This window comes from Cyprinus carpio, chromosome A12, assembly GCF_018340385.1.
Source record: "Cyprinus carpio isolate SPL01 chromosome A12, ASM1834038v1, whole genome shotgun sequence".
In the NCBI taxonomy this organism is placed as follows: Eukaryota; Metazoa; Chordata; class Actinopteri; order Cypriniformes; family Cyprinidae; genus Cyprinus; species Cyprinus carpio.
Window position 1 is genome coordinate 14,690,585 of NC_056583.1, and position 27,772 is coordinate 14,718,356.

The following is a 27,772-nucleotide window of genomic DNA, read 5'->3' on the forward strand; positions in this document are numbered from 1 at the left end:
AACTGAAAACACACACAGTCTAGGTTCTGTGACCAGCAGTTCAGGTTCAGAGAGCTGCCTTACACAGTAAGAAAAAGACAAAGGCAGCTGTAAGTCATATATCGGTCAAAAAAAAAAAAAAAAAAATTAAATATTAATATTAGATATACAATACTGATAGTTTGTATTAAAATATGCTATTTAAAATATTTTTTTCTGAAATTAAAACCAGCAGTGTCCTGAACTAAATACCTAAAGCACACACACACACACATACACTAGGCTATTCCAGTCTATTTAATACAGTAAAACGGTAATAATATAGGTGTACCACTCGTTCTAGAAGTTTGTTTGATTGCAGTGACCGCTAATATCATGTTTGTACAGTTTTGTTTTAGTAATACTAACTTTGATATTGTATTTCGCATGGTAGCCTACATACACTGTCGCTGTTTTAAAATGTCCGCTCACGGTTCATGAAATGCCCAAACATTAATAGAGTAGCGTACTGTAAATAACTTTTAAGTTCCAAAAAGCTGTTTACGTGCATTTTAATGCACTAGAGAACGTCATTGTTTTGCACAGGTTTTTCTGGTTTATAATGGAAAGTAAATGTCGTTGTTTGCGCATTTCTCTGCCAGTGTACACTTATTTGTACACGAGATTGCAACCATCCACTGCTGTTCCGAGCCCAGCAGCCACCACGTGATGTTTTCGCAAACTGTATCTGTTGTTAATAAAGCAAACGCTGAAAACAACCATAAAAACATGCTTGCTGGGGCAAGTTTTTATGAATGGCATTTTTCCTTCCTCGGCTTTCCCCTTTTTTTGTGAATGAAAAACAACTGGAAACCTACTAGGGAAAGTCCTTGGGACTCTCAAGCTGCGATTGGCTAAAAGAACGCAAGCTCCGCCTTCGGTTGTTAAACCTTGAATCTGATTGGTTGGGATGTGCAGAGAGGCTTCATTCATAAGGAAGGACAAAGAAAAGAAATTTGAGCTCTTGAAAGAGAAAATCCACCAATCAAAATCCTTCCGACAAAGCGAAAATCCGACAGCAAGAAAAGCAAGTTAAAGTCAGCAGTATGATTTAAGAAAACCGAATGTTTTTTCTTTAATCAACGTATTATGGCCACACATCCACTGTATACGACAAACACACACTGCATATCCCATTGAAATTTGGGATATAAAATTAAAAGCTTCAATTTTATTGCTGCCTACATTTTATAATTGTAACCTACAGTGATCCTGCAAGGAAAATAGAGTTAGAAATTTCAAATTATAATGGTAAGTTAATTAATTAAACAAATACGTTTTTACACCGTATAACATCACTGAAACTTAATATAAATGTATAAAACAATATAAATCTCTTAATTTTTTTGTAGTTTTGATGATGAAGAATATGACTCTTTCACTATACTAGCATAATCTGATAGCGGACGTGGCATATAAATATACAAGTTAGTTATGAGATACTACGTATAGATTTTCACCCCACAAAATCCTTTGTAAACTCTTTAGACAATAGCGTCTTGCCTCAAATGAAGTAAAGAACAGGTCTCGAGCTGTCCATCCTGTGATTTAGTGGAGACCAGAGAGTGTGTTTGTACGCACGCTGCCTTTTTTTTTTTTGTGAATGGAGCTCATTACGTATGCAGCCTTCTCGCGCTCCATTCACAAACTGCTGCTGCTGCCTCTGTCCGTCTTCCTTCCCCTCTCAGTCTGCGTGGATCTCCTTAAAACACAGCCTAAATGACCACAAACGGTTAAGGCATGGATTATAAGATGGATGGATATCTGGACCAGCAAGTGCCTTATACTTTAGCTAATGTGAGTATGGCTTTATTCACTTCAAAGCTTCGTGGGGCTTCATGCGGGGATGTTGTGCTGTTCCTCTGTCGTCGTTGCATATGATTTGTTTTAGGCAAGCGCTGTTGCGCTGAAAACTCTTTTCAGTTTGGGCTGAAATCAAGTAAAACTGTAGCAACTAGTCTACTAATAATTTTATTTCTCCATATGTTGTACGTTGTGCTCAAAAGGTAAAGTTTAATCCTCTCAGCATTACTTAAAAAGAAAACCAAAACTTCCAGTTTCAGGATGCTTGAATTGTGAGTATTTTCTACTGTAAGAAGCAATGCAGTGAATACAGTTTTGATGTAGAATGGGCATAATAACCATCACACTATGTATGCCAAAAAGTATTTAGTCTTGACAGTATCCAGTATTTTTGTTCGTTGTCATAGTGGAATTATAACTTTGACTATTTCTTTTTAAAATTGTTTAGGTTCTCTAGTGGGTTTTAAAATAATTATCCATCCTCATGCTTCTGAAGTTACACTCTTATTTTCTGTTTATGTATTTTTCGGTTACATAATGTAGTTTCTGTTTTGTAGAGGTCGCAAGGAAATGGGCCCCTAAATAGACTGTTGATGGCGACAAAAAGGAAATACATGGACACCGAATTACCCCCTCAGGAATCCGAAGGTAAAGTAGCGAGCAAGTTTAAAAACTTTATAATGTTTTATCTACACTGTGTATTGTCAGGACGGTGTCTTTAAAAAGACAGATTTTACAAGTGAATAAGTTAATTTATCAAAATGTCAGAACAGTTTTTCTGGTAAACAGAGGATGTATATAGGCCTATCAAAAAAGGAAAGAAATATTTGAAGCTCGTATGGAAGAATAGATCAGGGTGATAATGATTTCTGTTCCTTTTCAGATCTTTTTCAGGATTTAAGCCAACTTCAGGAGACATGGCTTACCGAAGGTATGTGCATGTATTGTGTCTATATTGCATTAAATATGTCCCTCTAGTGGCAGCGAGCAAGGAAATGTCACAGGAGGACATGCTATAGCAAGTTCACACTGCTTGGTGAGATTTACAAAACAAAAACAATAGAAAGGTTTAGAATCAGGTGGCTTATTTGCTTAATAAGGCAAGACAGCTGTTAGAAATAATTCATATATTTTTATTTTAGAAATTTAGGAGGAAAAGGTTTTTAATAGGTGTGATATACCAGTACAGTATTTAATGCCTGAATTTAAGTTTTTTTTTTTTTTACTGTACATCAGGATAATCATTGTTTCAATGTATAGCTGTAAATGTGTTGCTTTTGTAAAGTTTACAAAAATGCCTTGATTGCACAACGCTGCTGGTTACATTTGATTTAGAAAGTCATGTCAAAGGCTCTTAAAGCCTATACACCCAGGCAAAGCAAACAAACAGTATCAAAGCTAGACAGTCAGGAGGCAAATAGTTGAAATGAACCCTGCCAGAAACAATTTACTGTGTACATGTCAGAGTGTGGAGAACACAAAGGCTGCTCTCAGTGAGACCGGGTGGCTGGAACCCCGCTGCTCTGAATGAATTATACATCTGTCCCATAAACCCTTATGTGTATTTTAAGATAATAATTAAGGTGATATAAATGCAATTTTAAAAATGAAATGATAAACAATGATTTTGTCCACGTTGAGCTTATTTTGGAAAGAATGTTAATGCATAATTTTATCTTATGCTTTATCATAAATTAAAACAGCCTGGTTGTAATTGCATACAGTTAAGATGACATATGGCATATACGAGATCCATTATCTTCAGATAGTCTTAAATTCAAGGAATGAATTAGGCAAATAACAATAATAAACAGATTTATATATATATATATATATATATATATATATATATATATATATATATATATATATATATATATTTTTTTTTTTTTTTTTTTTAATTTATTTAAAAATTAAGACATTTACAGGAATCCTTCAATGTTGTTAATGGAATATTTTAAGGATTTCAAAATGCATGGTAAAACAAAATAAGAGTTCTCAATAAATTGCATCATCCTCAGAGCAGAACTATCAGCTATTATTATGCAGCGTCAAACTGTGAACTTCACACATCAGTCAGGAGACAGGGAAGGCAATGACCAGAAACCAGGAACAACAAAGATCCGTCCCTGAGTCCATGACAAGTACACTGAAGTTTAACACTTTAGCTATGAAGTTCGAGCAGTGATTATAGTGTTTTGAAAGCACTTTAATTACTCACACACACTAGCTCTTTAAAAGCAGCCTCATTTTTCCTGGCCGTGAACGTTTCTTTCTTCTTTTCGAAGGGAATGGCTTATAATCAGGTGGTTATGATGAGTAATTCACCATATTGTTAAAACAGACACTGCTGCAGGGATTTTGCACTTTAAAAGCTAAGTTAAAACGTAGAAGTAGGCCAAAAGTTGTTAATAGAAAAGCTTGTCCAGTCATGTGAGTATTCTTTACATTTTAAGACAGACCTCCTGGCTCCTCCTAGGACCTGCTGAACTAAAAAAAAAAAAAAAAAAAAAGAAAAAAAAAAGTCATTCATGTTCCCTCAAAGAAAAAGGAAACATGTCTCCATGCTTGCACAGACAAACTTTGGTCTTGTGCTGACTTGCATTTCAAAGCCTTTGACAGGATGTTCCTGGAAGCTCACTGACTTGAAACAAACACACACACACACACACACACACACACACACACACACACACACACACACACACACACACACACACACACACACACACACACACACACACACACACACACACACACACACACACACACAGACAGACAGACATTCACAGACACACGGTCTGATGTGACCATGTATGTGTTCGCTTACACACACTGATTAACTAGACTGAGAGAGATCGGGTTGATTTCAGTCAGCTCTGTAAACTCTAAAAAGTTTGAGAGACTCACAGTAAACTGTTTTTTTTTTCTATCTGTCTAAAAATTGCATGGGCTTCTTTTCAAATAAGTTGAAGCATATCTGAATGATTTATTACTTGATCTGGTTGGCCAAATATTGGCTTCAGCGTTGACTCATAAAAACAGCCTTACTAATCCTCCTCGGGGCGGAAAAGAAAAAGAAAAAAAAAACTTAAATGGCTCTAATATAATTACAGTATAGCAACAGGATAAGAGCAGCATCTATGAAATTAATGTAATTTCTTTGAGCATGCTCAAAGGGGCATCAGTACAGTTTCCGTCACACAGGAAGTGCCAGATTAATGTTAAAGAGATGGATTTAATTCTCCCAATGTTCTGGTTTCTGTGTTTATGGACTACTGGCTAAAAGAAGAGAGAGGATATGCCCAAGAAAAAAAGAAGTGTGTTACAAGTGTCACTGTCATACACGAGCCTGCATGACTAAGAGCTATTGGATGTCAGTAATAAAAAAGAACAGTGGATAAAGGGGAAGAACCCAAGTTTCTTTTGCTTGTGCCTTTTATTGAGCCATAAACACATTAAAAATTTTTGTTTTAATCCACTATTATTATTATTTTAGATAAAGGCCACCACTTTACATTATATTTGCATTACATTCAAGCTTTGAGGGCAAATTTTTTATGGTGCTTTGAGATATTGGTGTGGAATAAATCCGAGAACAAGACTTACTTGTGCAATTTAGTCCAAAAAAATAATAATTAGAAGAAGAAAAAGCAATATAACTAAGACAGGAAATTCAAGGTCACTGTCATCAATATGGATACATTTTAGCGATTTTATTCAAGGACAACTTAGTTTGGCTACTTTTATTTATTATTTTATTTATCAGCATCATAACAATGACTTGTCGAGGCTTTTTGTCCAACTGTATTGAGTGGCAGTCCTTGGAATCATATTCCATTATTGAACCAGTCTGACAATTTACAAATGTACTAAAAGTAAAGTCAGCAAATCCTCATATTATTATTAATACCCTTTATGGGACATTATTGATTGTTACTGTACGTTATTATGCAATCGGTATGCAAGACATATCCATTGCTTGTGTCCGTAGGTTTCACCCAGCATAACCTTTAAAGAAACATCTGAAGCTCAACAGAATCTATCCACATTTAATTTGGCCATAAACACCAAAAAAAAAAAAAAAAAAAAAAAAAAAAAAAAAAAAAAAAAAAATATATATATATATATATATATATATATATATATATATGACTGTACAACATGCCAGAAACATTTATCTTACAATCATAAGCATAAGTTCAATAATATATATAAAAAAATATATATATCTTTTCTTTGTCTGAGGCTCATACAAATTTAGAAACTGCACTTTTCTTCTACTGTCCCTTGGTTATTTTCTCTATTCTTTCTCTCGCTTTCTTTCTCTTCTCAAACATTTATTACATGACCTTTAAATCCAGCATTCAAAACTTCAAAGCAGGTGATGAATTCCAGAACACTTCATCAAGCAGAGCTGACCAACATTGTCTGAGAATGTTCTTTAGTTTTTTTTCTATGTGTGCAGGAAGAGACATTTAGTGTTAATGCAACACTGCTACATTTGCTCTCTTCTGAATCGTTTCTTATTCTGTTGAAACATGCTTACGATGGATAAGCGAGGTAATTGACTATCAGCCGAAAGACTGTAAATCCATCAGCAGGATCCAGCTACAGTGTTGGTGATGGGTAGGGGGAGGACATCGCTTCTTGTGGTCTGACATTGATTATTCCTTATTATGTTTAAATAAGGCCTGTATATGATACAGATGTGGGGTGCCGGATGTGTACATGAACCAAGTGAAATTTCTATGCAACATTTTTATTGTTGATAATTGGATTGTAGGCTTTGCATAACGATGTGGCAGAAATCACCCATTTACATCTATATTTGATAACTCAGATCAGCCCTTCAGCATGCCAGAACCAGCACTGGTTCTCCTTAAAAAATAAAAGAAATAAAAAGAGATACAAAAATAAATAAAAATAAATAATCAATCAATTAAAATAAAGAATAAAATAAAAAATAAAACTGTAAAATTAATATGAGTAAAGCTGACATAGTCAAAGATACTAGCAAAAAAATAAAATAAAATAAAAAAAATAAAACTAAAAGGAGAGAGCAACTTTTGATACAAGAGTAATAATAGCCCATCTAATGTTCATCTAATGGAATTCAGCAGTAATCAAGATATCTACACACACGCGCACTCAGTGGTGATATTGATCTGCTGCCTTGTGGAAAAGTGCTGGCACATTGAAAAGTGGAGGTGAAGGTCACGGGCTGTCCAGAGGCAGTAACTCAGGTTTCTCAGGGATGCTAATGGACAGCCAATCCCTTCATCAAATCACAGTGTCCATTTGGGTTTTGTGTGCTCAAGAAAAATGACTTGGTTTGAAAACATATTTAGGGCCCGAGCACCAATGATGCAACGACCCTCTTGGGGCAAGCTCCGCAGCAGACTTCTACCCCACAGTCAAAGTGGCATTATGTCACAAAAGTGCAGACTCAGAGGAAGACCGGGAAGGTTTAGGGTGCCATTTGGGACAGGGCCTTGGAATTGCTCTGTTTCTTCTTCTTCTTTTCCAAAGTGAATCACATTTTTGAGGGCTTTAACATGCTCAAACAGTCACAAAACTTTGCAAACGCATCAGAACTGGCGAAGATATACTTCTGATATGGGTTTCAGAGTTGGGCGTGGCAAAATGGCTTGATAGCGCCATTTATAAGAATTCAACATGCATGTACAAAAAAAGTCCTAAGCGCAACAGGAAGTCAGAAACGTCACATATTTGATAAGAGGTCTGTCCTGAACACATGCCCATGCCATTATTCAGCTGTAGTCATAGCACCACCTGCTGCCAACAGGAAGTGGCATGTTTTACTCTGTAACAAACTCCTCCTAGAGATTTAATGACATCAACACTATATTTGGTCAGTCTTATCTTAAGGCCTTTGCGATGTTAAATTGTGAAGATCTTCAGTTTTCGTTTATATATATATATATATATATATATATATATATATATATATATATATATATATATATATATATATTCAATCCTTCAATTTATCTTTTTTTCTTGATTTCAAAAATATTTGCTATATTACACTAAATTATAACTATAAATTCATTTTATTTACTTATACTTTACATTTTGATTTTTGAAAATTCATTTTAATTTTTACAACAAAAACAGCGGTTCTATGGTCATATTTCTGAAAAATACATTTCTGCTTTGTGTTAAAACTTTGAAAGTATCTGCCTTTTGCGTTTAGATTTGGGTTTCATAAAAGAATATAAAGAAAAATTTGTTTATACATATGTTATATATGTGAATATATTAGTACATATTTTTAGAATGCTTAATTAAACATTTTGGTGTTCTCTGCAGCTCAAGTTCCTGATAGCGATGAGCAGTTTGTTCCCGACTTACACTCAGAGAACTGTAAGTACATCATTCCTTTTGATTTACGTCTTATTCATGAATATTAATGAACATGAAACCTGAGCGGCTGAGAAAAATGACAAAAACAAAAAGATATAGATAAAGAAGAGGAAGTAGGTTTGTCCTCCAATTATTTGTCCAAAAAGTGACTGATTGACAAACTGCTGGAGGCTGAGGCGTGGAGAATTTCAGACGAACAGTCCTGTTCTCAGCCTCTGTGTAACAGAAACACACGATACATGACCTACTACACTTACACTGATGTATTTGGAAGTTCATACTAAAGAGCACCTTCCATTTGCATGTGCCTGAAAGACTCAATTGATCAGCTAAGGAAGCTGGCAAAAGATCATTCAGCAGTCAAGCACAAAGATTTCCTTTTTGTGTCTGACAAAGGTGTAAATGGGAAAGCAAATTCCTACTGCACAATGCAAAGGTCGCCTTTTCAACTGCAATCCTTATTTTGTTGTGTCTCCTGTCAATGGCGTGCCGGGCTTTGTGGTGCATGCTCTGTAAACAGTTCCCCTTGAACCTTTTGTTACAGCTATTCACAACTTATTGGGTTGGGCCTTTACCACGCTGGCAAGTCTGTTATGGTGACAATTTTTTCAAGGGTTGCAAAGTTCATGGTATGAGTCATAGATCTTGTTTTTTTTCAGTAACACGAACCGGGCAGTGGCTTGCTAAAACACCCAGGGTATTTGCAATCCCAAAACTCATGTGTGCAAACAGTGCATAGTACCCCATTCTAGATCTGACCTCTAATGACAGATGCTCCCCATAACATATTGTTCTTGTCTGTTGTGCAACAATGAGGGGGAGGAAGTGGAGATGAACTCTGGGGCAGGAAAGGGTCATATCTACTTAACCCCATCAGGACATAACCAATCACGAGTGCTCTTTGCCATTGACAGCCTTTCCTAATACTCACAGAGGAGAAGGGAGTTCAGGCTGACAGGCCTGTCACATTAGTTAAGTGGAGCAAAGCTTTGACTGACAGCAACACCCGCCCTTTCATTTAGACGTAATGGAGTAATAACTCATGAATTGGTCGCCGTTTGAGGTCACTCACTGAAAAAAAAAGCCTTGAGTTGACAAAACGGCTATAAACATATACATATTCTCCCACGTTTGTGATCCTTATGGTGTGGGTCAGTTTATGCCACCAGCTAAGATCCAAACGCAGCCTCCTCCCTATTGCTGCTAGGTTCAAACGCACTAAGATTATCATGACATTCAGGTGAGTCAGATGTTTTGCTAAATCATGCCAGCATGTTACATTTCATAACTGTCTCTTGGCCTTCGGTCTGTAAACACCATGAGGGAAAACAAGATACATGGAGTCAAGTATTTGGTTGTTTTGCCAGTCAAGTTGTTTCCCGTCTGGGCATGACCGTGAGTCTAAGACTCTGGGACAGAGCGGAATGCCAGATTAAAGGAGTGGGGGAGGTGCTGGACATGCTGTTGTGCAACACCTGCACATCTGGCAAATCTATCCCCGTCCCTCTCGTTTTTCCACATTGAGAGTCTCCATTAGGCGTAACTGTGACCTGTTTGTCATTATTAGGGATGGAACTAATTTGGTACATCCTCGGTACATAAACTTTCATTCAGAACTTGGGATATAAATGTGAAAATGATTAGTTTGACTAGTTAGGGAATCATTAACATGTTAAATGCTTTAAAAGGACTCCTCTAGACTTTAAACTAGACAGTGCTGTAGAAAATGAATAGCCAAAGGTAATGAATCAGAACATGAGATCACAAAGCAAACACAAAACTTCCCATAAACTGTAATAAATTGTAAAAAAAAAAATTTTGGGTAAAAATTTTAGTTATGAACATTTACTTTTTAGTTTCATCCCAACTAAAAAGTAATAAAAAGTAACAAATATAAATATCAAAGATTTAACACTATTTTTCCCTCTTCGAAATCTCTTTATAGTATTGATTAATAGGAGATTTTTTTTCTGTTTGTAATGGCACTCAAAAAACAGGATTCTATCTCCCATTCATGAAAATGCCCAAGAGCAGAACTGACTCCACCCTCATGGTTTCTTTTTCTGAATGGAGGTTTTAACCCCACCCCCATCCTGTTTCCCCTCCAACTGTACTAAAATGTGATAATTTAGGCTGCCTTTTCTCTCCTGTTCTCTCTGTCTCAATGCTGAGTGTTCCAAGATGTGAGTTAATCATGCAAATGCTGTGTTGTGAGAGCCATTGTTTGGTTTTGTGCCTTGTTGTAATATAGGAAGTTGTGGCTATAAATCCAGTCCCAGAAAAGAGAAGTGTACAGGAAAAAGAGCAGGAGAGATGAAAACACAAGAGATGTGCAAAGGGATTTCTGAATTTACAGTCTCAAGCCTGTTTGCACTTCTGTTAGCTCTCTCGACGTGTCTGATATATCACTGGATTGTGCTGTCGTGCTCACCCCTCCGCCCCTCCTAAAACAAAATATGCAGTTCTTCAGCTCTCAACTTTCCAAAATACAGCTGCTATGCAACAAAGTTTGTAAAAACATCCTCAAGTGTGCCAAAAATGTACAGAGACCAGTCATTTTACCCCGTAGAGGGGGCCAGGCTTTCCTCTTTCACTAACTTTCTGCAATGAAACGAGCCACACGCATACACACACACCGACACACGCACACATTTAAGCCCCACATTTTTTATGAATGGGCTGGTTGTGAGGGACTGGCTGAGGCAGCACATTAAGAGAAAACGGAATCTCCATTCATGATTTGGACTGACTGAGAGCTGCGCTCAACACAGCTTTACAGAGACTTTTTTCTTTGCCTCTTCATCTTTTTTTTCAACCTTTCTCTTCTTTTATTGTTTCACTCTTTCTTTGTGTCTCTTTCTTATCTTTGATGCTTTTTCTTTTACTTTTTTGCTCTTTTTCTTTCACTTTTACTGTTTTCTTTCATTTTTTTCACTTTTTCATCTGCTTTCAGTTCTTAGCTCTCTTTTGCTTGCTCTTTCTTTCTAACAGTTTACAATTTGTATTGTATAATAAACTATTTAAATTATTTAAATTATTATAGTTTTTTTTTTTACAACATTTATCTCTTAATTTTAATATCTAAATTTACACACCTGTTCAAAAGTTTGGGGTCAGTAAAAAAAAAAAAAAAGATATGATGACTTTCATGCAGCAAGGATGCATTAAACTGATCAAAAGGTGACTGTAAATACATTTGTTACAAAATCCATTTTTTTTAAAAATATTGTTCTTTTGAACTGTTTATTTATAAAGAATCATAAAAAAAGAAAGAAAAGACATATACTCCAAAAATCCACAAAAAAAAGGAATCCACAGAAATATTAAGCAGAGCAACTGGTTTTAACTGTGAAAATAATACTAAATGTTTCCTGAGCAGCAAAATAATTTTTTGAAAGATCATGTGTCACTGAAGACTACATTAATGGCTGTGGAAAATTCAGCTTTGCCATCGCAGGAATTAATTACATTTTAAAATAAATACTGGAATTAAAATAGAAAACTTTTATTCAAACTTTTAGACTACAAAACTTTTATACTTTTATTCAAAAGTTAAATTGTAATAATATGTCATTATTACTGTTTTACTGTATTTTTGATTAAATAAATGCAGCTTTGGTGAACATAAAATACTTTTTTTTTTAATTGATTAACCAAGATTAATAAATTCTATATTTAAGTATTGTTATTTTTAGTTCATAACTATTGTGGATACTAATGTTAACAGATACAATCTTGTTGGAAAGTTTTACCTTTCTTTCTTCTGTAAGTCTGAAGTCTAAAGGATAATTATAAGAGCAATGTTTGTTCGAAACCAGCAGTTGCAAAGTTTTAGAATGTTTTTGTAGGTGGATACATGCCAGACTGTAAATGCCAGTAAACAGCAGCTCAGACACTTATGTAAAACATGAATTTGGAAGCTTGTGCTCCAATCTGATGTTGGAAGAAGTTAGAATATCCTCTTCAGAGGCTGAGGTATGGCCACTGAGGCATTGAATGGACAGCAGTGTGTATTTTACTGCATCGGTGCGGACAGAAGCAGTGGGGCAAACACTCTAAACCTACCCAGGAAATTGCCTTTTCTCCCTCCTCTCAAAGAGGTTTTTTTTCCTCCCTTCTCCTGCTGATAGAAAAGAAACTGAGGTGGGGGCTAATGATAACAGAGCACATGTAACATAACATACACACATCCGCACACATCAGAGACTTCCAGCGCAATGCGATAGATAGTGTTTGGAGACACAGAGTCTCCTCCAGCTAAAAAGTGCAAGTCATCACTAGTCTAATTCACTTAGCTCAGTCCATTGTTTCAGCATAATCTCATGTCAGTTCTGCTGAAATGTGACGGGCCACGTCTCGTATTGAAAAAGCAATGATGGATCTATTGATCCAGGGTGATCTCAGGAGTAGATCAGGCAGCATAAGAAAAAAAGCTTGAGTGTTTCTCTATCTCTGTGTATAATTAAGATATCGTCCCAGATGGGACTGGGTGAGACTGATTGAAATGTATTTCTCACCGGCTTGACAGAAATTCAATGAGCAGGTGTTATCTCCCATCTCTCTGCAGGTCTCCATTCTTTACAGTAGAGTTCATTATATAATTTCTGCAATGAGCAGAAAATCAATATATGCATTAAACCTTAAGAGTGGACTGCGATATATTGAGGGCTGACGAATGTGAGGTTGAGTTTGATTACTCTTTCCACATGAACGCATGCATAAAACAATATCATGTTGCGATGGATGACATCATTCTATTGCATTTACAAATTATGGTCACACACCTTTCACATTTTCACTTTCGTCTAGGTTTTTCAAAGTTAATCTTTTGTTAATGGTTAAAAGACGGATGGTGCATTTCTGTTATTGGCAAAGCATGTCATGTCATCAGAAAAAAAATAATTAAATCGTAAAGGGAACTGATACCGTGTGGTTTACAGAAATGTGTCATTTGCCATTCAGACCTAGTCAGCCAGCCTTGTCCACACCCAATCATAACATGACATTAACTACAAAAACACTAAACACATTAAGCATCTAAAAGTGTTTTCATACAAAGACATGTTGAGAGCAAAATTTAGCTAAACACGAGACTGTCTGATGGTTTCTACTTATCTTGTCATTCAAGTTTGCCAACAATTTTTGAGCTATCAATAGCTATCTGAAACTCAAAGGGGAAGTCGCTGGCACTCAGAAGTGACAGTCAGCAGAGTACAATTTTTATGGAAAACCCCTGGCCATTCACCATCTGAGAGAGGCCAGAACTTCCTTTTTTGTTTGCATTCTCTCGCTTGCTCTCTCTTTCATTCTGATCGTGTTGACATGGACACCACATGTCTGCCACATGTTGCTGTACTGTGCTGAGATGACAGCATTGTTTCATTGGTTCTATAAAACCTCTGGCTAAAAGAACAGTCCTTTCTATTATCCATATCCCTCCCAGGACTTTCCACTGATCATTTCAATGACTGTGGATTTACAAGAGCTCCTGAAAGAAACATGAAAAGCTCCATGAAAGAAATAGCTCAAAAACAACTCCGTAATGCTCACCAAGCCAATATACACACTACCAAAAGTTTGGGATCAGTAAGACTCTTATTCAGCAAGGATTCATTAAACTGATCAATAGTATCAGTAACAAGACGTTTATAATGTTACAAAGGTTTACTGTTTCAAATTAATGCTGTTCTTTTGAACTTTTGGTTGATAAAAAATCCTGAAAAAAGGTCACGGTTTGCACAAAAATATTAAATGTTAATTAATAAAAGTTACTTGATTTTAAGTCAGCATAGTTAAATGATTTCTGAAAGATCATGTGAAACAGAAGTCTAGAGTAAAATGCTGCTTAAAATTCAGCTTTGCCATCACAGGAATGAATTACATTTTGAAAATCAATAGAAAAGAGTTATTTTAATTGAAAAAATATTTCACAATATTGTTGTTTTACTGCATTTTCTGATCAAATCAATGAAGCCACGTTGTGCATTACAGACTTTCCAAAATTATATATATATATATATATATAAAAAAAAAATCAAATTTCAGTGTTTTGATTTTAATTTACAAATTAGTATAAAATATTAATATTCACCATTCAAGTAATTATCAGCTTATCAGTATCAGCTGGACTTTTAATATTGGTGCTGTGATGTCTACAATAAGGGTGTGTAACATTTATTTTAAATTTTGATAATTTTAATAGTGACTTTCTGTTTTGCAATCCTGTCATTTACTTCAGTTAAACACCTGATGTACTTTCTATGACAGGCTGTACTTAAAAAGAAACAAGCCAGCTTTGAGAGCCGTGTTAAGTGGGCTGCCCAAAATCAATACTGCCATTTCAACCTTTAAGCCATTTAGACATAATTGGCATCCTTGTTGTTCTTATTGATTTGTCACTGTTGGTCTCAAATGGCCAGTGGGACGCCAGGTGGCATCTCTTCACTCACTCTTAAGCAGACTGCTATCATAATCTGAAATCAGACTTTATCACAACATCAGCTCAAATATCAAACACACATGAAGGATTCACTCACACCACACCCGACTAACGCAATATTTGATCAGGTTTTTCGTTTTTATGAAACAGGCTTTGCATAAAGACTTGTTCTGCTCAGGATTTGTGTTTTATCTGATGACAGGCCACAGCAGTCACATTCCTCTGGTACGATATGAAAGGCTTATAGTCTTGAAATATTATTACACAAACTTTGGTACATTGTACCTGTTGAGTTGATACGGATATATCTCAGTTGTAGCCGTCATAAGATGAAAATGTCCAGGATGTGAGCCTGACATTAATATACAATACTGTCCAGATGATCTTTTGAGTTAAGGTTTAACTCAAAAGCAAAGTTGACCTGCCTTAACCTGATTTTCTTGATCCAAAGCACTGCTCAAATTTCAACAATGGTACTTGTTTTAAAAATAAATTGATTAGTAATTACTTGTACTTTAACACACTTTCTGAGGCTGATCCCCCAGAGCTCTCGGCTAAGGCCACCATACCTCCTCCTGTCACAGCTGGTGGAGTTTTTTTTTTTTTAGGGCAGGGGGGTATCGGGGTCCTGAGATTTGTTTGTGGTGGGAGTTGACTGAATGGCCTTCCATAATGATCCCCTACTTCCTAAAGCACTCAACCATGACCATCACCTTTCTCCCCTTGTCCTCTTCACTCAATCGTGCTATTTACATATGTAAAGTCCAGCTCCCAACTCCAGCCCAGCCTGTCTCTAAAAGCTCATCCTGAATGGAGACACTCTTGTCATTTAGGTACAATGCTACTGGTTTTTCACACTTAGATGTAGCTTGAAGGGAGGTGTGAATGGTAAATGCACTCGTATGTAAGGACAGCATTATTTAAATCTATGTGTTGGCAGGTTTATAGCCTTACGTGGCAGATTACGATCACCAGATGTGTCAAACTCATTTTAGGTCAAATACCAATTTTTTTTTATATATATTGGGATAAAACAAAAGAGAGCACACAGAATGTATTGATTTAATTAATCAGAGGCTTTAATATCAATATAGGGCCTATATTTGAAATTGGTAATTAGAGATTAAAAAAAAAAAAAAAAAAAAACTAAATAAAAATTATACAGCTCATTTTTATTGCAGACCTGCCTCTTGAAGTCTGAAAACAATATTTTTGCTATTATTGCAAGTTATAAATGCAAATGATAGCTGGAAATTATACAGCTGTAAATTCATAAACATGCATCAAATAAAACCAAATGTTTATGTTTACAAAGCATAAACATGATCCAAACTCTCTCACACTGGCCCCAGGCCACCCCTTTTTTTACCCTTCCCCTGATCTAAACTCTTTGAAGATAACAATAAAGTAGTTGTGGAGTCCTTCCAGTGAAATCGAAATTAAATTATTAATAAAAAAAAAGATATTCAAGAATTCCTCTTCAGTATTAGCTGAAGAGGAATTAGGGCTCTGGCAAGTCTCTTTCCTGATCACTGACTACGTACTTTACAAAAGCAGGTCCAAGAATATCTAAACACAGATGTTACATTACAAATTTAGGATCACAACCCCTATCCCCTCCTTTTTCCTCAAGAAACAAAACCTAAGAAATATGAGTGGCTTTACGGAACAGTGATGTAAATTTAATACGAATCGTAAAGAGAGAAAGCAGAAACTGAGAGCTTTGGGAAATTACTCTAAATAAAGAACAAGAGCTTCCATCTTTGTCACATCACTGTTTACTCGACTGCCATCAGTCCGTAAACTCAAGGAGATTTAACGACAGACGGATGTGTCTTGATAATGTAACACGTTCCCAAGGTGTCCCCCTGAAGTCCTCGTTTGGTCCTCCATCCCATTTTAGAGTATTTAGAGTAGAATGATTAATTGCTTTAATAGAGTGGTTTTAGTGTCTACAGTGATTCTATGTTCGCAATGAAGTACATGCAGCCTTATTGATCAAATGAGCAGTACATTTTTAAAGCATTTAAATGTCAAATTTATAACTCTTGCATATGCAGACTCATTATAGGGGTGAATGTTTAAGAATTACTCATCCCTTTTATATTCAACTCTTTCTCTTTTGATTTGAGGATTGTCTTTGAGAGGGCAGGGCATTGTGTCACAGTGTTACAGTATTGGAAGGCCTTTCCCCTGTTTTTTCTAGTTTTTGTGAATGAAATATGCAATTACCTGGTCTTGGGTTTCAGCAGTGCCTGTTCTGTCAGGTCTGCGCCCACGACAATCAACACATAAACAGCCATAAACACAGAGCTGCTGCTCAGCTGGGAGAGCACAGCTGCTGCTGTTTACCCTGAGCGGGCCAGAAAAACATCCTGTACCGTGCCGTCTTTGAGCCTGGCTGCTCCCCTCCAATAATAAACAGCACTGCACTTCAGACCCAGACCCCACGCATACTGGGCGGCTCCTCCGCTACTCCTCAGCTAAATGCCAAAATCTCTAAAAGCTGGGTTGAAGAAACACAACAAAATCTTTTGTTAATGACCAGCTGCTGATGTGTTTATAAAAGGCTTACTTATTTAACCATAGCCAATGAATGTTTTTAGCAGTTCTGTGCTTTGAAAGGGTTGAGGGGGAAAAAATCTAGTAATTATAATTATGAATCTAATGCACATTAATAATTAAACTAAAATGACTTTTCAGTATTGATTCATGGAAGTGATTTTAAAGCAACTTTTTATGCTAGTGGATGTTTATGTCTATAATTGTTTATGATTTACTTTGAAACTGAGTCCAGGGCACAATACGTTTTACTGTGTCAGCTGTGGTTGAGTTTAATTATGACGTTTGCATGATCTATTGCCCTCACTATGAGTAAGGACAATCCAAGCCCATTAAAGTATTTGCAATACATGTGTATCTCTTAACTCTTGTTTGTATACTCTTGTTGTATTTTTAGTGCAGTCAAAAGGCCTGCCATTTCTCGAGACAGGAATTAGCTGGATTGTGGTTCATTAATAAACCTGTTTCTCTGTGTACCACAGCAGTGGCATTCCACAGCCCACCTGTGAAGATCAAGAAAGAGCCTCAGAGTCCTGGCTCAGACCCCAGCCAGTCTTGCAGTCACAAGCAGAGCTTCAGCTATCCCAATGGAGAGCAGTGCCTTTATGCAAGGTCAGTCAAAAGCTGAATGCTGTTGCTTGATGCTTCTCAATAGATGCTTTTTTCGGCATGAACCGGTTTACTGCATGCACTTTTAACCCTATGTACAATATTAAACACAGAAAATAGATTCTTAAAACACACGTCACATTATAATACAGGGTTCTTCAAATCTGGCTCTGGGACACCTCTGCCTTGCAGAGTTTTGGCCTGATTTTGTTCAAAATGACGTTACACTGATTCGTTCTTCGATTTCACTAGGGCCATAATCAAAGACACCCAAGCAAGCTAATTAAGGTCTTCAGAGTTACTAGAAAACTAGTGGTAGGTGATTTTGAACTCTTGAGCTAAACTCTGCAGGGCAGTGGCCCTCCATGTTCAGATTTGAGGAACCCTGCTATAATGCCTTAATCTCACATATATAAGAATCACAGGAGTGTTTTTATGACCCTAAAAGTCATGAACATTTCCACCACATTGTCCTTTCGAATACATCCAAAATGATGCAAAGGTTTAATAGCATTTTAAACAATTTATTAAATAAAACAGCAGACTTGTCTTGCTAAGGCTGATTTCACATTTTATTTAATTAAATACAACTAAATATTTTCACACATAATATAATTATAATTTTTACATTAATATAAAAATAGTTTTTCCACTTTGTTTAGATTATCAGTTTAAAAAAAAATATGAATAAATATTTTTATTATACATTCTCATATTGTAAGAATGTCTGGGTCAAATGTAAAAACACAAGTCTATACATATGCTTTTCTAGTTTTATTGTGACCCTTATTTAAACAGAGAAAAAAATGTTAATAAAAATCTACGTCTGAGACATAAAAAAGTTAATAGTTGAAGATACATCTGTACATGATCTCATGCATGTAATAGGAAAGAAATGCATTGTTCACTTTGAAAGTGTCTCTGTGCACTGCAGTGCCTACGAGCAGAAGAGAGCAGCGGTGGCAGCAACAGCAACATCAGCAGCAGCAGGAGGATCTAAGAGCTGTTGTTCAGGGACACCTATGTCTCCTATGCAGCATTACTCCCCAAAAACAACAGTGGGAACACGGCCGGAGTCAGGGTACATGCATACACCCTCAGCCAGCCAATCCCACGCCTGCCATAGCCACAGCCACAGCCACAGCCACAGCCACAGTTACCCCATGAACCCCAGGTAACAATAATGATAAAGAATGTGTAGGTCTGTTTACTTTTAATATGGTATGCATGATATATCGGTACCATATCGGTTATCGGTGGAAAAACAAAAATCAGTCATTTTAAATACAAGTGAATCCATATGGTTATTTATTTCTGCATGTTTATTACCTCTGTTTTTCAATTAAATTACATTTTCCGCCATTTAACTCTCACTTAAAGTTAATCTTTAAAAACACTGTTAAATGTAATATTTTTAGATTTGTGTAACAAATATTCAATTCTCATACTTTACAATGTTATGATGCCAATTTTACTTTATAACATTTCAAATGACTGAATTTTATTTTTTGGTGCTTTAATAAAAAAAAAAAAAAAAAAAAATGTTTAGACAAGAGTTTAGAATTTTAATATTTGCTATTCATTGCTTATCTGTGATAACATAAAATATCTGTTTATTAAACTTTTTTTTTTACCATCGAAAGAGAACAGTTAATAAAGCATTCTTGCATTGCAAAAACATTTTTTCAGAGCCTGTGTGTTAATCAAGGTCTCGTTTTCCCTCCCAGTTCCAGGTTCCCTTCCGGCTCTGCTGAGGTGTGCCCACCATTCACTTCCCAAGGCCAGGCCCTGCAGCGTATGCATCCTGCCCATGCCAACGGGGGTGGAGGCGGTGGTTACCATCGGCAACACTCTGACCCGTGTTTGCCTTATCCTCCTCAGCAGAACTTCAAACAGGAGTACATGGACCCTCTGTATGACCGAGCAGCCCACATGGCTGGGCCACAACATCAGAGGTTTCCTCCTGCCCATATGATGGTCAAACAGGAACCCACTGACTACACTTACGAACCTGGTACGTGATCCAAAAGACTGATGACACAAAGTGAATTGATTTGCTCTGAAATGGTGTCTCATCGTCTTTCTCTTCCTGAAAAATCAAATCACATTATGCCACTAATGTAAACAGTAAGCTTGTCGGCAAAACCGAAAATTATTTTTTTTCAAAGAGATTCTGTTTGCTGTTCTCCACATCCACTGACAGTTTGCAAAGGTCTCAACAGTGTTTCTGTACTTCTCCCCGTTCCTGCTCCTTTGCCCCTCCCTTTCTGCCTGTGTTCTTTGAGAGGGAGGGAGGCATAGGAATTTCATTGAGAAAATGGAGGGCACTGGAAAGACTAGAATCCCCAGCGGAGAGCTCGCGGGGGTAGTGTTGCAGCAGCGGCTTCCTTTTTCTGCAGGCAGATGAACTCATAATGGAAAAATGAGCGTAGCCTCGGTAACCTGAGCCTGTGCGCTGGCTTGGTCGAGCGGGCGGGAGGTGGGGGGGTTGTGTTGTAGCCATGGTGGGGGGGGGGGCTTGGGTCATATACTCACAACACAGGCAAACTCACGTCCTCCCACTTGGCTTTAGCAACTGACAGAGGGTCGAAACACAACACCCTGCACAGGTCCAACTTATCAGTGCTCTGGGAAAGACTACAAACAACAGTGATCTAACAAACATTGCACATAGATTAGCTTAAAAACAAAGTTACCAGTTCAACCGATTATTTTAAGTGGAAAGAAAAGAAGCATGACCTTTTTCTGGGTTGTTTCGTACCCTTTTAGTTTTTCGAGGTACTACTTGTCCAGTAATGTTTTTGTTGACTAAAACTAAAACTATTAAAAATATTAATTAACATTTCCATAAATATAAATATTATATGAAAACTTTAAACTTAAAAGATTTAAACAAAAATGAGAAATGTTACCTTGATAACTAACTAAAATAAAATAAGTTGAAGTACTAAAATTAGTGTGGCACTGTGTTTATTTACATGTGAGCAGTTCATGATCCTGTGTTTTCAGCATCCTAGTGTGGCTTGCACTATATGGAAAAAAAAAAACACTAAACAAAAAAAACTGCATGTGCTGCTAGTTTGGGTCATACTCCATTATTTTTTATTTTTTTTATAATTAAATAATTATTATTATTTAATCTCATTAATAACAATAATAATAATAAAATAATAATACACTTTCTATTATTATTATTATTATTATTATTATTATTATTATTATTATTATTATTATTATTATTATTATATCTGAAAAATCACAATTAGATATTTCCCAAATTGTGCAGCCCTACCATGCAGTTTATGTTTTATAAGTGTTCCTGTGACTGTTTCTGTTGAAAATGGAACTGAATAAGTTCCAGTCCATCAGCTCTCTCAACAGTTGCATTAATGAGCTCTATGTATGAGAAAAATGCTCTAGTTCCTCAGAGCTCTTTCTCCCCTGTGACCTCTTATCACAGCCCCTGCCACTGCATTCTCCAGCTGTGAATCATGACTCCAACTCACAAACTAACCATTTATCATTTATACAGTATAGATGGAGAGAGAGAAAGAGAGAGGAGTAGTGGTACAACAGTTATAAAGCTGATTCTGGCTTCATGCAGTGTTGTGTTTTAAGATCCACTGCTCTTTATTGCCTAAAAGCTGAAGACAGGTGATATTATGAGAAATGACTTTATGACAAATGGACCTTTTGTCCTTGCAGCACTCTGTGGTAAAGGTTATCAAAATTGCAGATGCACCAGCCTCACACTCTACAGAAATAGTGCCTAAAGAGGACTAGCAATGATTAGCTCTGTTCTCAAACCTAGTAAGTACCTACAAAGGCAGCATATCCTAACCACAACGTAACCTCATAAGGGACTAATTAGAAATGCTCTGTGCAGCAACTCACATAGAATAGCGCTTCATACCGGAGAGCTCAATAGTTTGCTTCAATAGTGCTAACAATGTGATACACTAATTCAGGGTTTCACAAACAGGTGTTTGTGAGTAAATGAAAATTTACTTTTGAAATGTAACACTGAGAAAAAAAAAAATTGTCCTGCATATTTAATCAAATTAAAACGGAAATTGTGATCATGATGCAGCATTTCAGAGAAGTTTCAGAGAAGTTATTGTTTCACAATAAAGGCAGCTTCTTACACAATTGCAATTTTACACATATAAAAATATTTCACTGACATATTTTTATCTGTACTTTTCAGGATCAATGTACTTATGTAAAAATCAACATTTGTTTCATCTTGTCTTCCAACTTGGATTTGTTACAATTTTTTTTTTTTTGTGTGTGTGTGTGTGTTTTTTTTACTTTCTGCAATGCATACTCAGATTATACTGTGTGTAAAGAACATATGCAATGCTGCTTCCCTCCCTGGGGATCTCAGAAGGGAACAAAACCGAGATAAACTTTAGCTTTTGCATCGGACCTTAAAATGCTGCCAATGTAGGAAACTCACTATGGGGTTGGGAACAGAGCAGCTGACTTTTCATCAACAGGAAGCATAAATAAAATGTATCAGATCATTTGCATACATCCATCACTGAGGGTCATTCATTTGTGTTTTCCCTACAGATGTGCCTGGTTGCCCCTCCATGTATCATCACAATGAGGGCTACCCCAACCCACAGCACAACAGTGAAGGTAAGAAAAAAGGTTTGTTCTTCTAGAACATGTCAAACTCAAAGCCTGTGGGCCTGCCACACCATTTTATGTGGCCTGTGAGAGCATGATTGTCTTAAAATAAAAATCTATGCAGCTTTTTATAGTAAATTATGAAAGTGCGTATCAATACCACAAGTTTCTGTTTCTATTTGGCGTTCTATTTATATGCATAAATTGACTTTGGTGTGCATATGATACACAGTGGTTAGGATTAGGGGTGTGGGGTTTTTCCGTTGATGACGACTGTGTGGAAGGCTCAAAGGAATAAGTACGCACCTCAAAAACACAATATTCTCAATTCATTTAACAAATTAAAAAAAAAATCACTTGCAACTTTTAGACATGACTTTCTTCTCATTTAAAAGTTTGTTTGAGGCGGTTTCTGTTGAGTTATTTTAATACAAATGTCCAGAGCGCATATTGCCTATCTCTCTGCTTCCAGGTGGATTTCCATTCATTCACTCTCACAGAAAACAGACACGCTTTCTATCGATCAAAAATAATTTTCTCTCCTGAATTTAATAAACGCAACCTGGAGTGTGGGCATACACTGGCAGAAACATACATTGGCGCATATGTCAACTAATGTAAATTTACAGAGCATAACAGTAGTAGTCTAAATGCAGTGTTGGACACTAACGCGTTACTGTAATTTGATTACTTTAACGCGTTATAATTTTCAAAACAGTAATTAGAGTAAGCCTATAGTTACAAGCAATATATAAAAAAAAACATAAATTGTTATTCATCTATCGCACGTACATATGTCAGTAAAAAAAATTAAAAATCAGCAAGCTATTCGGCTTAAAAGCACGAGTGTTTTATACTGGATGGCTGAAGGTGTTTTAGTTCACGCAGTAGTCAGTTTAGTAAATGTGGATCAGTCAGGTCAAGGTAGCTCATTTAGTGGTCTTTTGGCATCCCCCTGTGTTCCTGTTTGGTATCACAGGTTGAATTGTTCAATTTCTTTTTATTAAAAGTGCTGTAAACTACTAAATGTAATGTACAAATGTTCATTTTCTGTGCAGCTGCTTCGCAACAGTGTGTTATGAAGAGTGCTACACAAATAAATGTGAATTGAATTGCAAACAGTTGTTTTGTCAAACATGAATTGATTTAGTTATTTTGGCACTATATACATTCATTGCAAATTATGAAAATGAAAAAAAGTTCTTTTTTTTAGGACTTTATTTTATATTTATTTCACATATCATATGCATGCCAAAAACGTGTGTATCATATGTACGCCAAAGTCAATTTATGCGTATAAATCACATGCCAAATAGAAACAGAAAATCGTGATATAAGCACTTTCATGAGACCGGATTCATTTGGTTTTTAAAAAGCCATATCTGTCACACCTTCTAAGCAGCTCACAATTATTTGTTGCACCATAAATGTAACAAAAAAGTTTTTAAAGTTAACGTAATGACCTGTGTTCGATGATACATGTCTTTATTTACTTTGAGTAATTTGGATTTCTTTACCTGATAAAAAATAACACAGAGCAAATTTTTACATTTATGCATATGCAATATTTGTAACGTAAATAAGTAAAAAATAAAATAAAGAGACAGTTATTTAACAATATGTTAAGGAGAGGTAACATTTGTACAGTCTTACAATTACAACTGGCCCTTTGATGGCAGCCATAATGTTGAAGTGGCCCTCAGTGAAAATGAGTTTGACACCCCCGTTCTAGAATATGCAGCTCTAGTATAGTTCTAAAATGTGCATTTCACACAGTCACAGCATGTCAGGATTGGCCAGTACTGTGCGGTCACTGGCTAACCAGGCCAGAGGGTCTGTGTTTCTGTTGGCATGGACGTTTGTTTCTCCCTTGCCTAAAGAATTCCAGGGTAAATATTACTACTGGAAAAGACATGTATTTTTCCTGGAGTGAAGAAAAATAATCCTTCTCTCCGCTTGCTGCATTTGCCGCACCATTTTGGGTATTTTCAGTTGTTAGCTGATCTCTGTAATGAGCCATTAGATACAGAAAATTTAGTTCCTTGCATAAGTGTACATAGCCGAATAATATCAAGAATCTATGTTTCCCATAATAAGAATTCATAAATATCAATGGAAAAACAGTTACTGTATTTATTTCAATTTGAAAAGTCAAACAGGAAAATACTCATTATTATTAATGACTGCCATTAATGCATTAGCACAATATACCTCTAACTCAGTTGGGTTGTCTTGGTATCCACATTGAACTACTAATAATTCCCTTGTCCTATCTTACTAGGTTACATGTTTGAAAATGATTCCCGCGTTGTTCCTGAGAAATTTGAAGGTAAGTCTCACTGGTCCAGACGATATTTTCATACAACTGGTATTCATTTCAAATTCAAATAATCTGTTTATGTGCCAAGCTCAGACAATGAAATGAAGTGCTGTAATTAAAACTACAACACATAAAAATGAGAAAAAAAATTAACACAGTGGTGCCCGAAAGTCTGAGACCAATACTGAAAATGTATTTAAAAAAAAAATGAAAATCATTACAAATTGTTACCAGCATAACAATCAGAATGGAAAATTGAATTGAAAAATGAATATAAATCTAGTATTTGGCTGGCCTCTCCTACACTGAATGAACTCCACAAGTTGGTGTAAAACCTGATGATTACATTCTCCAGCATGATTTGAGAAAGATCCAAAGAGCATCTGACCATCTCTACAAAGGAGTTCACATGATCAGCATCACAAATTTGCTTATTTGATTAGCGACCTAGAAAGTGTACAGAAAAAGTGCAGATTCCTAAATATTTCTTATTCGGTTCATAACATTTCTTTACATTTTTTAAAATCCTAAAATTTGTTTAGTAGGTTTAAATTGTATTTTGAATCTAAGATTTTCAATGTGGTCTCCGCACTCTATGAATATTTGCAATTTCAAATTAAGTCCTTATCACCATGTGTTCTTAGCTTGGATAAAAAGTTTTGATATATGATTGCTATCTACAGGTGAATTAATGGACAATCTCTTTCCCTTCGCTCAGGTGAGGTGAAGCAGGAAGGAGGCGGTGTGTTTCGTGAGGGAGCCCCCTATCAGCGCCGTGGCTCACTGCAGCTCTGGCAGTTTTTGGTGGCCCTCCTTGACGACCCTGGAAATGCTCACTTCATTGCATGGACCGGCCGTGGCATGGAGTTCAAACTCATCGAGCCAGAGGAGGTAAAAATTGGGCTTTTAAGAGTTCTCAGAAGGCAAAATATGTTTTATATCCAGAAAACTTTAATATCAATTGATCATTCAAAGAACTAAGATGACAATATGAATATTGGGGAGGTTCAGATTAATTTGATGCAGTGTTTATTCAACCTTCATAAACTCTAGAGAGAATAAACAATGGGTTACAGAGATTTGCTTGCGATCAGCTCATAGTTCCCCAGGGTCTAAGAACACATCTACACAATGCCAGTTTTCCATTAGCTGCCATGCATTATTTACCCCACTAAACAGCATAGTAAAATAAAATGGAGAATGGCTCCATTACCAAATATTACAACCTTCCATTTTGCCGGAGTCTAAGCACACCGCAGCGGTTGAGACGAGAGTGTTGACCTCCTATTGTTTGTGGTCAGTAGACGGCTAAATGGCATGACTCAGCTAACTATCATGCAGAGATACATCCATTAATTCTGCTCAACTGTACACATGAATCATTCATTACAGCCAAAGTTTTACTATCGGAATTAAAGCGTAGAGCTATGTTGAAGACCAAACAATTTGTTCCTTAAATGTCTACTGGCCCAAGATGGAACAACATTTTTTTCTAGGGCCCTCAAGTTAATCCTTAAAGTTTGGGATAAATGAGTATTTCCTCTAGGTTTGACAACTAGCAGTTTGAGCTGTGCACCGTGTGGTGTTTTGGTCAGCGTTCAGTGGTAAATGTTTCTTTGGTTATATAAAAGGGAACTGAATTATTTTGTGGGGACTCGCCCTTCCTTTTCATAGTTCAGTTGTTGTACAGTCACAAAGGACCTCTTGTGTCCGAATTAAGTCACTGCAGTACAGTAATTTCCTGCTCTTATGGTTTGTATTATGACTTATTTTGACACTCTAGGTGGCAAGACTCTGGGGGATGCAGAAGAACCGTCCAGCCATGAATTACGACAAACTGAGTCGTTCTTTGCGCTACTATTACGAGAAGGGAATTATGCAAAAGGTATTGCATATCATATTTTATTGTCTCCTATGTTATTTTTATTCTTCACTTCAACCCTCACATTGGGTTGGGCTTTACTTTACTCTGTATTTGGGATCCCAGAGACTCTAAATATAGACTCCAGAATAATTTGTGTAAAATTACAAATAATTTTAATGTGTTAAATTAATAATAATAATAATTGTTACCTAATTCCAAAATTTCAATTTGATCTAATTAAGTAATGTTGTTTCTGTCTGGTGTTATTTTGACACAAATGATACAAAATACATTTCAAATACAATAAAACTAAATTAAATCCAGGTGTGTACTTGTAAAGTATATGTGCATCATCTGAAAATTCTTTACGTTTATTTAGAAATTTATATAAATTACTAATTTATTTTAATCATTCAGTTAAACAAAACAATAAAAATTATACAAATTGTTTTAATTACATATGATATATGCATTTCATTTCCATTTTTATTTCTAGGGTGTCAAATTAACTGCAAACAGAAACATTTTTCATGGATGATCTAACAATTCATTTTGTATCAACCTGATACTTCCATGTTAAGCATGTTTTTTAAAGATGAGTTTGGGGTCCCAAACAGAACATGAGGGTTATTATTTTTGATTATGAAATATTTAAAACCTTATTTTTTCCCCAGGTGGCGGGTGAGCGTTATGTTTACAAATTTGTGTGTGAGCCGGAGGCTCTGATATCCTTGGCTTTTCCTGACAATCAGCGGCCAAGTCTGAAGGCAGAATTCGAACGCTATGTCAACGAGGAGGACACGGTGCCGCTGTCTCACCTCGACGACGGGGCGTCTTACCCTCCTGAACCAGCTGCCACCAACATGGGCCCTCAGTCCTACTCCAAAGGCTACATGTACTAATGCCACCAGCATTCTCCCATGTTCCCCATCCCAGTTTACTACGCGCTGCACCTATTGCACATGCCCACCCCATCCACTTGTATATAAGGCTGTTTTTTTTTTTTTTTTATTAAATTAATCTCATTAGGGACTTTGCATTCCTATCACTTTCGAGGCCTATCTAATCTAAACACAGTACTGTGGTTCAAGATATTGCTTAATAAAGACCCAATATTATTACTATACCATGA

The 27,772-nt window shown here is 36.2% G+C and overlaps 1 protein-coding gene across 2 annotated transcripts; it reads left to right on the top strand.

Annotated features, from left to right (window-relative positions):
• Positions 1-1,629: 1,629 nt before the first annotated feature.
• LOC122133909 (ETS translocation variant 4-like) lies at positions 1,630-27,772 on the top strand. Of its 2 annotated transcripts, XM_042767764.1 has the most exons (12): positions 1,630-1,815; positions 2,379-2,469; positions 2,705-2,752; positions 8,158-8,211; positions 17,695-17,824; positions 18,756-18,995; positions 19,549-19,835; positions 22,397-22,465; positions 24,738-24,785; positions 25,495-25,667; positions 26,560-26,661; positions 27,315-27,772. In XM_042767764.1, the coding sequence occupies exons 1-12, from the start codon at positions 1,759-1,761 to the stop codon at positions 27,540-27,542; spliced, it is 1,527 nt and encodes a 508-aa protein (XP_042623698.1). In that variant the 5' UTR covers positions 1,630-1,758; the 3' UTR covers positions 27,543-27,772. The 2 variants fall into 2 exon arrangements, with proteins under 2 accessions (XP_042623698.1, XP_042623699.1); XM_042767765.1 differs by lacking the exon at positions 8,158-8,211.

Coding starts and splice junctions, on each gene's coding strand:
- LOC122133909 (XM_042767764.1), top strand. CDS start 1,759: ATGGATTATAAGATGGATGGATATCTGGACCAGCAAGTGCCTTATACT. Junction 2,753..8,157: donor GGAGACATGGCTTACCGAAG/GTATGTGCATGT, acceptor TGTTCTCTGCAG/CTCAAGTTCCTGATAGCGAT. Junction 17,825..18,755: donor GAGCAGTGCCTTTATGCAAG/GTCAGTCAAAAG, acceptor TGTGCACTGCAG/TGCCTACGAGCAGAAGAGAG.